The sequence below is a fragment of the Brassica napus genome, chromosome C7 (assembly GCF_020379485.1).
Source record: "Brassica napus cultivar Da-Ae chromosome C7, Da-Ae, whole genome shotgun sequence".
Lineage (NCBI taxonomy): Eukaryota > Viridiplantae > Streptophyta > Magnoliopsida > Brassicales > Brassicaceae > Brassica > Brassica napus.
The window spans coordinates 11,653,065-11,668,742 of record NC_063450.1 but is presented as its reverse complement, the minus strand read 5'-3'; the positions used below and the strand labels follow the sequence as shown (position 1 = coordinate 11,668,742).

The 15,678-nt window shown below is 33.0% G+C and overlaps 1 protein-coding gene across 1 annotated transcript; it reads left to right on the top strand.

Moving 5' to 3' along the window:
• Positions 1-13,212: 13,212 nt before the first annotated feature.
• On the top strand, positions 13,213-13,892 carry LOC106374583 (thymocyte nuclear protein 1). Its single transcript, XM_013814580.3, has one exon. The coding sequence runs from the start codon at positions 13,310-13,312 to the stop codon at positions 13,769-13,771; it is 462 nt and encodes a 153-aa protein (XP_013670034.1). The 5' UTR covers positions 13,213-13,309; the 3' UTR covers positions 13,772-13,892.
• The last annotated feature ends 1,786 nt before the right edge of the window (positions 13,893-15,678 follow it).

Below are 15,678 nucleotides of genomic sequence, written 5' to 3'. Positions count from 1 at the left end.
AGGCTCGTTGGTTAACATATCGGGTCGTTGGTGCTTTACGGATGGATCTTGGAAAGACGAGGACCTTTTCTCAGAAAATGGTTGGTACAGTACTTTAGAAAGTTTCGACGGATTGATGGGAGCAAGGAATACGAGAGCCAGTTTCTTTCCTCTTCGTTAAGAGATAGAAGCCCTTATCTGAGCAATGGAAAGAATGAGGAATTTACGACAGTTTCATGTGACATTTGCAACAGATTATTCTCAATTGGTGAAAATAGATTCGGAACCAGCGAAATGACATGCATTTGCATCTTATCTAGAATATATTCAACACTTGAAGGAGAGTTTTAATCACTCGGAGATCATCCATGTATCAAGAACGCTAAATACAAGAGCTGACAGTCTGGCGCATAGTACAAGAAACCGACCGTCTTTCGTCGTTTATATGGATGCTGAATTACTAGTGTGGTTTGGATAGTCTTAATTGAATATGTTTATGTTGATGACAAAAAAACGATAAAAATAATATTTTTAAATTTCTAATCTATTAAAACAGAAGTACACATAATACTTAATCCTTAATTTTTCTTAGTATTTACCATTTTATGCCACTGGGCATAAAACATAGTCGTTTTATGAATTAACAAACCCTGTCGAATAATTCTACGACTACAAAACCAAATGAACCTAAAATCATGTGAATGGATACACGAAGTCATATCTTGCTGCATACCAAATCTATATTATTAAAAGAGAAGTACCCGTTAAAAAATCCTCCTAAGTTTTCCAACTTATTTACATTTTCATGCCACTGAGAATTAAATTAAACTACCTATTTCAATGCTTGTCTTTTCCAGTTAAATTAATGAGTTTTCCTTAATCAAATTTAAACTTAATGTCATTAAATGAACTTACATATTTTAATGCTTGTCTTTTCCAGTTAAATTAATGAGTTTTCCTTAATGAAATTTAAACTTGATGTCATTAAATGAACCTAAAAATACATCATATTTAACGTAGCTTATTACGGACGAGTACAACCCAATAATGAACTTGAATTTTATTTTTACGAAAACGTGAATCACTTGACTTATGTAATATTTAAAATATATTAACTACAATATAACAAATGCATATAACCTACCTATACTTTAGTTTGAAATGATCATGCTCAAGTTTTATATAGTCAACTTACATCATGCATCGATCGATGTACAATAGTCAAACCACCTATAGTTTTCGTTTTCTTTATAGGATGTATCAACCAACCAATAATCCCACTGATTTTCAAAGCTTTATAAAAAAACAAATCAATAAATACAAACTCAAAATCCAATATCTTCTATTAATCAAAACAGAATATTTTCAATGTCGTATCTTTAATGTACCTATTAAATATAGAAACTGTAACCATAATTACACTAATTATAAGAATAGATTTGATTCCAACCAATTGATCTATTACTTCGGTAATTGATTTGCATGCAGAAGAGGAAACAATAAATTTAAAATTTATAAGAATATAAAGATATAGAGATTCCAACCAGTTGCCTATATTTGTGTATGATTTTCGCATAATAAGCTTCAAATTGAACATTGAAAAAGATAGAGAGATTTTTTTTAATCTTTTACCAACACAGAACTTAAACAAAACGAAGAGTTAAAGGTAATTTTTTTTGTTACACTTCCCGGAAAAAACGGTTACAACATGGGCTTTCGTAATATGGACTTTTAACATATTAATGTTATGGACATTTAATAATTATCTTGACGAAAAACAAAGACTATAAATAATTTATTATTAACAAAATTATGAAATTATTTACAATTTGATGACTAATTCATCACCCTTTTTATATGTTAAATTTTTCATAGAAGCTTAAAAATCATTTTATTTTCTTTAAACATGTATAACTAATTTATAATCTTTTATGCCATATTAAGTCATGATATAATATTTCTTCATATTTGACATTAATAACCATTGTTTTTATTTATCGTCTACAATTCTCTAATTACGTCTATTTGTTTAATTTTGTATATGATATCGAATATTCATCATAAATAGATGGTTTAAGATGCCAAAAAATTATTTACTTGGTGAATATAATACATCAAATATTACAAATACATCATTTAGTTAAATAAATAACTAAAAACCGAAAATTCATATCCGCGCTGATCAGGGTCTAGTTAAATTTATTTTCCCTAAAAATCAGTTAGGCCAGCCGATGGGTTTGTTTTTATTGTTTTTCTAACTTTTTAAATAGGCCCAATAATTTACTTAAAATATATCTTATCAATTTAATCCCCGAAGTTATGTTAATAGACTAGATAAAGGCCCATTTATCAACTTATAAATTCTCTAACTAATATTATCTATGAATAGATTAGATGTAGTTTCAGTTCATTATACATTAATATATATACATATACCAAAATGGATTCATGTTACTTACACCATACGAAACATAAAATTAAAGTTTCACCATTATAACAATTAATATATATAATAAATTCTATATATATGTTCATATATGTTGTTTTAATAGATTAGATTACAAATTTTTGAAAAGTACATATACATACATATAAACAAACAACCAAAGGAATTGAATACACCTATCTTACAAATTTTCTAAGCATTTTTTATTAATGTTTCGTTTATTTCTACACCTAGAATTGTCAAATATGTTTTTCTTACCTGTTTGTGGTTGCATTTAAATCATTTTACACACTTTTTCTAAAATATTTTTATTCCTTACAAAATGAATGTAACTTAATAGAAACTAGGCCTGGACACTATTACTTAATACCCAGTTTATAGATGCTACTTGACTCGGCTCGGTTTGAAAAAACAAGTATTTGCTATAGTTAAGTCGAGTAATAAGTAAACGAATTCTATTACTCATAAGTACAAGTCAAGTAACAACTATATTTTTATTTTTAGCTATTTGGTTTGTTACTTTGTATCCTCTAGTTATTCCTTTACTTGTTATATATTATTTAGTTTATTAAATATTTGATATCTAGTTTATTAGTTAATTAAAATTTGATGTATTATATGTTTTTCAAAACTAAAAGAATTGTGTGTTTAAATATCAATACCCAACATTACTAAATTATTGGGTTAGTACTAACTGATTTAGCCCAACGGAAATCTGACGTTTATATACATAGCCGTAAAGGTAAAACTCTGTGTTTTAACTTCAAATAGTCAAGGAAAATAGGTTAAGTAATTGAAAAGATCAAGTATCAAATCAAATCAAGGAAAACATAAAATCAAGTAATAAACAAAATCAAGTAATTTACAAGTATTAAAAGAATTTGCAAATACTTGATACAGCGAGTATTCGTTCAGAACAAGTCAAATACAGATAACAAATACAACTACTTGAACAAACCAAGTCGGGTAACAAGTATCTAAAAAATGCCGGGTACTTGACATGTGCCCAGGCCTGATAGAAACCATTACCATTTCGTAAAATGATTCAAATATGGAGCCAAATCTGATTTTTTTTTTTTGCAAAGCAAATTTCTTAGAGTGGAGTCAAACCTCTTCCTCAGTTTTATTAAATTTTTTTCTTCCATCTACTTCTGTTTTTTCTCTGTGCTTTTGAAAAAAAAAAACTTAAAAATAAAAAGAAGTTGATCAAGAATTTAACGTTACCAAAAATATTTATCTTTATCTAAAAAACATTTAAGTAAGTCATGGAAAATATCAAATGCCAATTGACTGAGTTGATTTTTACAGAAAAAGCATTAATGATATTATACAAAATCTTTCTTCGTGGAACAAAGAAAAAACCCAAAACGTCCTACTTTCCAGAATGGAGGTACTATGTAATATGGTAAATATTTATATCTATAATATTATAATATACATATATATAATCTATTCATCTTATATATTAAAATAGAAGTCATGACTTCTTTCATGTGTGATTTTTTAATTTAGACCATCATTAGAAATTTTATTAAATGTATTTTATTAATACTAATAATACATAAAATCTTTAAAATATTTTAATCATAATATCTTTTGATATCTTTTCATTTTAAATATAAATATATTTATTTTAAAATTCTAACAAATCTGTTTTAAAAGATTTTTACAAGATCTTCATTTTCGAAATTATATTTAAATATTTTCACTAACTTTGAAATTAGTTTTAAAAATTATTATACATTAATATATTCAGTTATCGTTTATCAAATGAAAAATTAAAAATTCTATAATATTTTATCTATTATATAATCATAATCAATCATATTAAAAGAAATTATTATATTGAGCTAAATATAATAAAATTATATTAAATTTATAAATTTATGTATTTTATTTTCGTAAGTATTAAAAATATATGTTCAAAAATAAAATCTAATATGTTGGTAAGATGGATTAACATTAGCAAACTATATAATAGATGTATAAAAATCAACATGTATTTCTTTAAAACTAATAATATAAAATCTTTGTAACTACTTTAATCATAATATATTTTTATTTTAAATATAATACATATTTATATATTATATTTTAAAAATTCTAATAAATCTGTGTAAAAATATTTTAACAATAACTTAATGTATTTTAAGTTATCGTTTATAAAATGAAAAATAAATAAATTATATCCTATTTTATCTACTTTATAGTCATGATCATGTTAAAATACAATTATTATACTTAAATAAATATGATAAAATTATATTCAATTGATAAATTTATAAATTTTATTTTCATAAATATAAATTATTTATTTTTAAAATATAATATGATGATAGAACGGCTTAAAATTAGCAAACTATATAATACATGTCTAAAATTTAACATATATTAGATTTTTGTATATACAATAATATATTATCTAAAATGAATAATCATAAAAAATATTAGTCAAAAGAAATCCAGCTTTAAAAGACGGATGAGAATTTAGCATAAATTAAATACAAAATAATTTTTAAATATGTTTTCTCATAAATATATAAATTTGCGTAGTAACTAAATGCAAATACAATAAGATAAATATATCACTACAAGAAAACAATAGTTTAACGTCGGCGGTATTCCTCGTGAGTTCGTCGTAAAAGAGGCTTTACGAGGAATTAGCGAGGAAACACGTTTCGTCGTTACTCGTTCGTCGTAACGCATATTTCCTCGCCAATTCGTTGTAACTTAGCGAGGAAAAGATTTTGTAGCAAAGACGAAGTAGAGTATTTCGTCGTAAAGACCACGTAAATATTCCACGTAAGGAGGTCGCTATATTTCCTCGTAAATACCTCGAAAGGTGTTTCTCGTAAACTACACGTAAATAACTCGAAAGTATTTCCTCATTAAGCACACGTAAATACCTCGAAAGTATTTCCTCGTAAAATACTCGTTTATCTTTCATCGTCATTTCTTCGTAAAGGTTTCCTCGTAACATACTCGTTTATCCTTCCTCGTCATTTCCTCATAAAATTTCCACGTAAATAAGTCGTAAATTAGCTACGAATTTACTTCATTTTTTTTTATTTTACAGAATTTAAAAATATAATTACAAAAATAATTAAAATTATTTAATTTATTAATAAAATTAAAATTTAAAAAAAAAAATCAATACCAAAATATTTTATATATAAATAAGTTTTGAATTTATAATTCAACAACCGAAAAAAAAAGAACGAAGAGTCGTTCATCGCCCGGTATCGCCCGGTAGAATTCATCACTCCTCCTCTCTACATCCGCCTCGGGATGTGTGTCGGATGATGACTAGCCTAGAATGGGATTTTATCGTCGCATGTTCCTCAACAAGGACTCTCATTCCGGATTTTTGGCCGCTACAACCTCCAAGAAGCCCTCGAGTCCACCCAGCTGCTCGGACTCTCTACGCAGCTGCTCGGACTCTCTACACAGCTGAGTCACTTCATCTTCCCGTGTCTGACCATAAGACGATGTCACTCTCGAAACATCGTTGACAGAACCAATCCCCAACGTACGTCCCTTTTTCTTAGGGACAACTTTATAAACAAAAAATAAATATTGTTAGTAAAAATTTAAAGTTAAATTAAATGAATAATAAAAAAAATTAAAATTTTTAAAAATTTACCTCCTCATAAATCTTATCCACTTTAATTGTGGATAAGGTGACGGGTAATCCGTCGGTGGACTGCTGGGTCAGCTGGGTCTGGTGGTCGTCAACCTGAGCAACCAAGTCGCTGAAGATTTGCTCGGACTTGCCATCTAGAAATTGGCCCGCCTTATTCTTGTGGGTTCTCTCGTAAAGTTGCATAAGAGACGGGAGTTGTCCCGTCTCTTTGGCCTAAAAACATTTAAGAAAGTTAGAATATACATATATATATATATATATATATATGAAAAAATTAATTACATAAAATATTTAATTACCATTTCCAAACGGACACCGGCTTGGGGTTTTTGGCCCGTAGAGTGAAGCATCGGCCCGTGGCCGTGCTCATCCACCGTGTTACGGGAGGCAGAGAAAGACTGGGCGATTCTGATGGACTCAGGATCCCGCCAATAACGGATGAGGTCATCCTACACATCCGTGGTGAGCTCAGCGGGTTTGCCACGCCCATACCCCTTCACGATCCAGTCACCCTTCCAGTTGGAGATCGTGTCCAACAAGCGAACTATCGCCTTCGCGTAAAACGCTTTCTTCACCCTCTCATTGACCCCCATGGACCAATGATATTTTTAATGTAAAAAAATTAAATTAATAATTAGTTTAAAATATATATATATATATAAATCATGAAAAAATTAAAGTATATATAATTAATGAATAGTAACTTACAGCGTAAATTTTGAACCACGTCTTTCTGACGTAGATCGGCGTCTTTTTCCAGTTCAGATGTGGCATGGAGAAGTAACCTTTCATCGTGTCGGTTACGTCCGATGCAAGACATCCGTCAACCCCAAACCTGAAAAAAACAAATTTAAAGTATAAATTATTTATTAATGTTATAAAAGAATTTTAAAAGAATTAAAAATAATAATTAATGTAACATACCACAAAGTTCTGTTCGGTCAGTCGGGTTCTATGACTGGTAAATCTTCTCTGCCTGGCTGACCGAGAATGTCCTCGACAGTGTACTGCGAGTAAGGAGCACTCAGAGGCACCATCAAATCGGGATGAATCTTGGCGGGCATCGGAGGAGCCATCGGAGGAGGCACAGGAGGAGCCGATGGTGCACTAGAAGAAGGCGACCGAGAGACTCTATGAGAAGGCTGAGTCTCGGGGACAGTCTCCGGACCCGAACAACCGGGAGCTGAAGAACAACCGAGAGGTGAAGAAGACGATGGGTCTAAACGACTACTAGTCTCACCGAACATTTGTCTGTAGTGGGGAGTAAGTCTGTTCTTTCGAATCGTCTGGAAAAAAAAATTAATTTTTAAAATTAACATCTACAGTAATTAACAAATTCTAAAAATCTAGCTAAATTCTCTACATTAACCACCTAATCATCACTAATTAACATAAAATCAGTAAACCTATATAAATTCCCTACAGTAACCACCTAATCTACCCTAAGCTAATCAAATTAGAGAGGAAATAGCGAGAGAATGTACCATAGCTACGAAAGAGAGAGGAAGTGGAGAGGAAATGGGAGAGCGAAGCTCGCGTGTATATATAAGAAATTAGTAATCGTCGTAATTTCCTCGTAATTTTACGAGGAACTAGCGAGGCCCGTGTTTTTTTTCCTCGTAACGTCCTCGTTGATTAACGAGGAATTAGCAAGGCCCGCGTTTTCGTATTACGAGGTCTTTACGACGAATTATGCTTACGTTGAATTAACGATGATTATTTTAGGATTCGTCGTAAGGTCCTCGTTAGCGTACGAGGAAATAGCGATGATTATGTTTAAATCCCTAAAATCCGAAACCCCAAATCCCAAACCAGAAACCCATCTTCCCTTTAATGAGGAACTCACGATACCCGTGTTGGGTTTCCTCGTAATGTCCTCGTTCACTTACGAGGAATTAGCGAGACCCGCTTTTTTATTTACGAGGTAGGAGACGAAGCTAATTGGTCGTAAAACCTTTCGAAATTTCCTATAAATACACACCAGTTTGCTTCTCAAATCAAAGATAAACTCACCGATTTGTTTCTCAAATCAGAGATAATTACTCACCAGTTTGCTTCTCAAATTAGAAAGATTTGAAAAAAAAGGAGGAGAGAAAGATACGAGAACACATGTGGGCGTAGACAAGGCTAGACTTACGCAGGTCTCGCCTTGTTTCTTCTCTCCTATGATTCCAGTATCTTTCTTCTCTTCTTTTTTATTGGTCGTTCATTTACGAGGAAATAGCAAGGCCGGTGTTATTATTTACAAGGAAATAGCAAGGCCCGCGTTTTCCTATTACGAGGTCTTTACGACGAATTGTGCTTACGTGGAATTAACTAGCCCCACGTTCTTTTCGTCATTATTCCCTCGTTAGTTTACGAGGAAATTACGACGATTATGTTTAAATCCCTAAAATACGAAACCCCAAACCCCATCTTCCTTATCTTCTACTTCATATATTCCAAACCTCAAACCCATCTTCCCTTTAACCTCAAACTACTCTTTCCATTCCAAACCCCAAATTCTAAAACCACAATTCCTTAACTTATAATCTCAATCTCTTATTTCTAATACAAACTCCTGTTACCTTACACAAAGTCAAATTATATAAAAAAGTTTTTCATGATTAAATCCATCAAATCACATGCATTAAGTCTGAAAATCAATCTTATTAAAAACAAATACATCAATCGGATACATCAACATTCTCGTCATCACTAGAAACATCATCATTTTCATTAAACTCGTCTTCAACAGCTTCGTCTGTGGCATCGTCGGTAAGATCTTCGTACTCATGATTATGCAGATCAATGAGAAGGATGTCATCAATTTCTTGTTCAGGTTCCTCGACTTCATTTATCTGTTCTTCTTGCAATGGTGGTTCTTCTCCACTGATGATTCGTCCTCAAGGTGTAACTTTGATCGCGGCTAACCAATTTATTCCCGATTCTCTCATCCGAGGGTATGGAAAGAAGCTAACTTGGTCTGCTTGTGAAGCTAAGATGAAATGCTCGAATTTGTTGTACCTGCAAATTAAAATAAAGAAAACGTAGAAATTAATTTATTTTACTCATGTATGGCAAAAAAAGAATTTGTTGTACCTTCATCCACCATTGACATCAACTACACCAAATTTCTTAAACCGAACACCTCTGTTGACGACGGGGTCGAACCATTCATATTTGAAGAGGACGCATTTCAGCTTCAATATCCCTGGGAATTCGACTTCAATAATCTCCGTCAAGATCCCGTAGAAATATGTTTCCCCTTTCACACATATTAGTTACTGGTCGCCTGCTGTCTACCATACTCATATGTGTGAAAAGTATAACCTCGTGTGAAATACATCTGTGATGTGGTGACCTTTACAAATGGAGATTGAATTACTTCGTGTAACCACTTAGGATAATCTGCATCGTCGTCATAATTAACCTGCAAAAATAAAGAGAACGTTGAAATACAGGTCATGTATAAAAAAAGAGTTTGATCGACCTGAACCAATTAAGAGTTTGAGTTCATAATTGATTCTTCAACCACTTAATAAAGTGTTGATCTTTCCTTTTGTCTACGTCACTTGATGATATATCTGGGAATGTTTCTTCGACTTGAGAAACAAATAAGCTGTAAAATCACATTTTATATTAATTAATTTTGGCAATTATATAATTTATACTTATATGTGTTTAGAAGTGTCCATATATGTTACCTTTCAAAATAACGCATCAATGGATCCTCGCAATTGAGTACAATATAGGTGTGTGCACTATGAGCGTCTTCTTCACTCGACCACCAAACCTCTTTTAATTTCCCACCGAGTCACCCAATCTGGCTAAAGATGTCTGGAACACCAACAACTGCATATGTTGGTGCGACACCACCATCATCATATCTTCTTGAAGCTCTTTTCCGGGTACGTACTTTTGACGCAAAGTAGTACGATGTGAAGTGAGAAGTTTCTTCCGTCAAACTTCCAGCAATTATTGAACCTTCAACTTTTGCGAGGTTCTTTACTTTTCCCTTCAAATATTTCATGGCTCGCTCATACTGATACATCCATCCGTAATGTACAGGTCCACGAAGCAATGCCTCATATGGGAGGTGGACAGCTAGATGCTCCATGACGTCAAAAAATCCCGGAAAAAATATCTTCTCCAAGTTGCACAATAAGATGGGAATGTTTTGTTGAAGTTGTTTCACGACTTCTTCTTTCAGAGTGTGTGTGCTCAGATCCCTGAAAAATGCTCTAATGCCTTGTATATTCCAAAAAAAATTAAACACATTATATTAGTCATATATTATTGCAAACTAAACCATTATAAAATTACTTCGTTATAATATACTACCTGCAAGTGCTTCATGTACGTTCGTTGGAAGTAGCTCTGCAAATGCAAAGGGAAGTAGTCGTTGCATAAACACATGACAATCATGACTCTTCATCCCGGAGAACTTTTGACCATTTTCAACACATCTAGAGAGATTTGAAACATACCCATCGGGGAACTTCACTTCTGATGCCACCCAGTTGAACAACACCGACTTTTTTTCTGAAGACAATCTGAATATCAGAACGGGAACGTGTCCATTGCTTTTTATATGTAACTCACTTCTTGAGCAAATATCCGGCAAGTCCAACCTCGATTTTACGTTGCCTTTTGTCTTCCCTGGGACATTCAATATTGTATTCATGATGTTCTCAAAGAAATTCTTCTTTATATGCATCACATCGAGGTTGTGCCGCAGAAGAATATCCTTCCAATATGGCAACTTTCAAAATATACTCTTCTTGTGCCAGCTGTGATGAACACCGTAAGAATCAGGCATATTACGAGGGACATGCCAATTACCACCACAACGAACTATTTCATTAGCTCCATAGTAGTCGATTTGCGCTTCAATTTGTTCTCTAGTTAGATATGGAGGAGCAGTGTCTCTCACAACCCTTTTGTGCCGAAACAAATTCTTGTTTCTTCGGTACGGATGGCCAATGGGAAGAAATCGACGGTGACAATCGAACCAACTTATCTTCCTACCATTCTTTAGTTGAAATGCATCTGTCATTCCATTACAAAATGGACAAGCTAATCTCCCATGTGTAGTCCATCCAGACAACATCCCATAGGCAGGAAAGTCACTTATGGTCCACAAAAGCATCGCTCGCATCGTAAAATTTGTCTTCGTTGAGCAGTCATATGTCCTCACCCCTGTTGACCACAAATCATTCAACTCTTTTATCAGTGGTTGTAGGAAAACATCCAGAGACCTTTTTGGATGGTTCGGACCAGGTATTAATATGGTCAAGAATAGCAACTCCCGTTGCATGCACATCTACGGTGGCAGGTTGTATAGCGTAAGAAAGACTGACCACAATGAATATTGTCTCCCTGACATTCCGAATGGACTAAATTCATCTGTGCATAATCCAAGATACACATTCTGGCTATTGCTAGCGAAATCCGGATGTACTTTGTTAAAATGTTTCCAGACTCTTGCATCTGATGGATGAGTCATCTCACCATCCGTCTGAGTATGCTCGGCATGCCATCTCATCTTTCCAGCAGCCTGCTCTGATTGGTACAATCTTTTCAATTTGTCTGTAATTGATAGGTACCACATCCTTTGGTACGATACCCTATTACGTCCCCGTCCTTGCGGCTTGAATCGTGGCTTCTTGCAGAATCGACATTCTTCTAACTTCTCATCATCTCCCCAGTAGATCATGCAGTTGTCGATGCAAACATCTATCATCTCCGAAGGCAACCCAAGACTATAAACCAGTTTCTGAATCTCATAATAAGAATCAGCAGACACATTATCTTCTGACAAATACTCTTTAAACAAGTCTGCCCATTCATTCATGCAACTTTCAGGTAGATTGTGATCAGTTTTAATATTCATCATTCTAGCAGCCAACGACAATTTAGAGATACATTCTCTACAACCACTGTAAAGTGGCTGATTCGCCGCATTTAACATTTCATAAAACTTTTTTTCATCTATATCAGGTTCTTCATCTTCATCATGAGCTACGAATGCATCAGCTACCATATCATGAACCCTATCATAATCTACCATCTGCTCTTCCTTATGGGAACTATGTTCATTATGCAAATGATGATCAACTGGTTCTTCCTGAAAATTGCTATTACTACTATTAGCTTTATTCTGATCATAATTATAACATTCTCCATGTTGAAACCAGATATAGTAATTTGGCGTGAAACCCCTATTTATTAAATGCTTCCAAACATTTTCACGATTTGCCAATTTCGAATTGTTGCATTTCCTACAAGGACAAAACATCTTACCACTTTTTTGGGCGAGCGGTGTGGAATCTGCTTGATGCATAAATGTCTCCAGCCCCGCAAGGTATTCTTTCGTCACTCTCCCGTTAGCATCTCTATGCATATACATCCACCTCCGCAACTCAAAAATATTCTCGGAGCCCGACACTTTTTTTTTCTTTCACGTTTTTTTTTTCTTGTTGGTGTGTTTAAATTGATGTTCAAATGTCCATATTTATAGGAAATTTTTGATTCTGGTAATTATAATTTTCTTAGGAATTTACGACGAAATTTAGTTAGGTGGCCGAAAAAAACGTGTTACAACTACAAAGTTGGTGGATTCAAAATTTCCTCGCTAAGTACACGTAAAATATTTCCTCGTAAAGTACACGCTACATTTATGTCGAGTTTACGAGGAAATCGTATTTCCTCGTAAAAGCCACGTGATATTACATCGACTTTACGACGAAATCATTTTGTCGTTATTTTACGAAGAAATAACGCTAATTTTATATTTTCTCGTAAGTTCCTCGTAAAGTCGACGTAAACTTACGAAGATTATTTTTTCTCGTTAAATTTCCTCGCTAAACTTGTGTTTTCTTGTAGTGTATAATAAGAAGTGACAAATACATACGGTTTTAAACAATTGATTAATTATAACATATAAATTATAAAATTATTGTATTTGAAATAGTTATATAAAAATTTAAGTATATCATCAATGTTAAAAATATACACCACTTATGTTCTAAAACAATAATTTATATATAGAAAAATGAAAACAAACATTCGCGCGGTTGCGCGTATCAAAATCTACGATTTATTTGAAACAAAATAACATTGGATCCGCCCAACCGGGCCGATCCAAAATCTATTTTATCTTTAAAATTGTTACAATGTACATATAGTTTCCCAATTTCACGCAAGAGGCCCCGGTGAGTCGACTGAGAAGAAAGCAAAGAAAACAAAAATATCTAAAGATGGGGAAAGCGAAGCGATACTGGCTTCTGAAAACAGAGCCAAGCGAGTGGTCATGGTCAGACCAAGACGCGAACGGCGGCATCAGCAAATGGGACGGGGTCAAGAGCAAACAAGCCCAGAAGAATCTCAAGTCCATGGCTTCAGGCGACCTCTGTTTCTTCTACCATTCCGGTACGAAATCGAGATGCGTTGTGGGTGTGGTGGAGGTGGTTCGTGAATGGTACGCAGATGATGATGACGGAGAAGGAGTGGTTGACGTCAAAGCTGTTGGAGAGATGAGGAGATTTGTCGATTTGAAGGAGATGAAAGGAGACAAAGGGATTAAGGATTTTGTTTTGTTTAGACAGCCGAGGTTGTCTGTTGTTCCAGTGGAAGATGATGTTTGGAAAAAAATTTGTGAACTGGGAGATGGGTTTTGGGGAAATGGTAAGGAAGATCGTGAAAGTAGCGATGAGTCTTAAATTGGTAGTCTGTTTTTTTTGGGTATAATTACGGATGGTGTTATTGTTATGATGCATGATTAAGACTCTAGTGACGCCATTGATGTTCTTCTTTTGTTAACTTAAGTATGATTTATGATCATTGATTGCGTTGTGGTGTGACTCCATTGATGTTTCTTCTTTGTTTTGTGTACTCTATTACGCATTCTATCGAACATATGGCGTGCAAGTAACAAGGTGAAATCTATAGGGATCAGTCAAAAGAAAAATCAGAAATATCCAAAGTAACTTGTTGGGAGAATTAGTGGACTACCCTCTAGAGAGGTTCATATTAGCGATCTAAACACGAAGGAACATAAATGGATTTCGTCATGCCTTTTGGTACCAAAGAAAGACGACAATGCTCTTCCCCACGGTAAGTTAATCAAAAAGGTGTGTCAAGAATTCAAGATAGTAGAGGCGTGTTCTAGTTCATAGGTCAAAGGTTACATCACTTTTCCTCCACACAATTAATCTAGATTTCACAAAGGTTACATCACATTTCCTCCACACAATTAATCTAGATTTCACATTAACCTTAGCTTTATACCACAAGTTGTCTCTGGATATTGTATCGATAAAGCGTAAGATTTTTGAATGGTTTTTTTGGTAATTTCATCTGATTACTTGGCGTCTGAAGGTTCCACGGTTAAGCTTTGGCGTCTGAAGGTTGCGCACGGTCAAGCTTCATGGTGTTTATGCCTTATTCGGACAAAAAATCGTATCACAAAAAAATCTGGATTTTTCAAGTTCGAAATCGCAATTTCATCATGAATTTATCATATTTTGTTATCACTAACAAAGAAACAAGGTTAAATGACTCAAATCACCAAGAAAATTGAATAAATAAGTTGAAAAAAAATCTGATACGGCTGATTTAGGGTTGCGGGTCGATGGAGGAAGATGAAAGAGAAATGACATTTTTATCCTTTATTAAAAAACGAAAAGACCCACAAAAACACCCGATTTGGGATCCGAACCCTGGTTTCTTGTCATTTACAAAATAATCATTGGACTACAGTGGTTTTTTTGTTTATCTTACGGAATATATTGTATATAACATTAAATAATAGAAGCTTTAAAAAAAAAAGATTAACATAAAAGTAGCATGAGTAGTTAGGCGTTAACAAAATTGATAATCTTCTGTATTAAAACGTCACAACCTTAATTCATGTGTGATTTTTTAAATAATAGATCTATTCTTAGAAAGTCATGTTACATTTAATATATAACTAGGTGTTTTGTCCGCACATGCGGGCATAATCATCATACAAATACTTATTATTTTATGTCTTATTAATCGAAAAATCGGCATTGTATAACTCTAATTGGTGAACATGTTGAAGAAAAAATTATGGTGAATTCTTTGTTCCTCAAAATTTATACCAGTTATGTTGAAATTTTAGTCAAATTATTGAAAGGTAGATCCCACTTTTTTCTTCTAAATGCCCTATGGATGAATGAATTTATAAAAAAAAAAATTTCTATGCAATTTTGATAAGAAACAAATTGAGCAAAAATTCATATTTTTTATATTTTTTCAATTCTTCAAATGAAATATTATTTTTTTATTTTGTTCATTTTTTTTTATTCTTCTAGTGGTGACCAACTGAAGCTATAGTGTTTCACGGATAAAACTTAATCTGGTTTAAAGTAAAAGCAAGAAAATTTATTTTAAACTCAGTCACAAGTTAAGTTATTATTTATGATTTTAAATAGTTAAATCAAACATCAAATTATTTATACATGTCAAAAAAACGTTCATCAAACTATGTACTTATTATTGTGTTAAAAGTTTTAAAATACTCATATATTAGAAATAGTTTAGAAAATATCTTTATATAATCATCTTACGGATACTTATTATTTTATGTCTTATTAATCCAAAA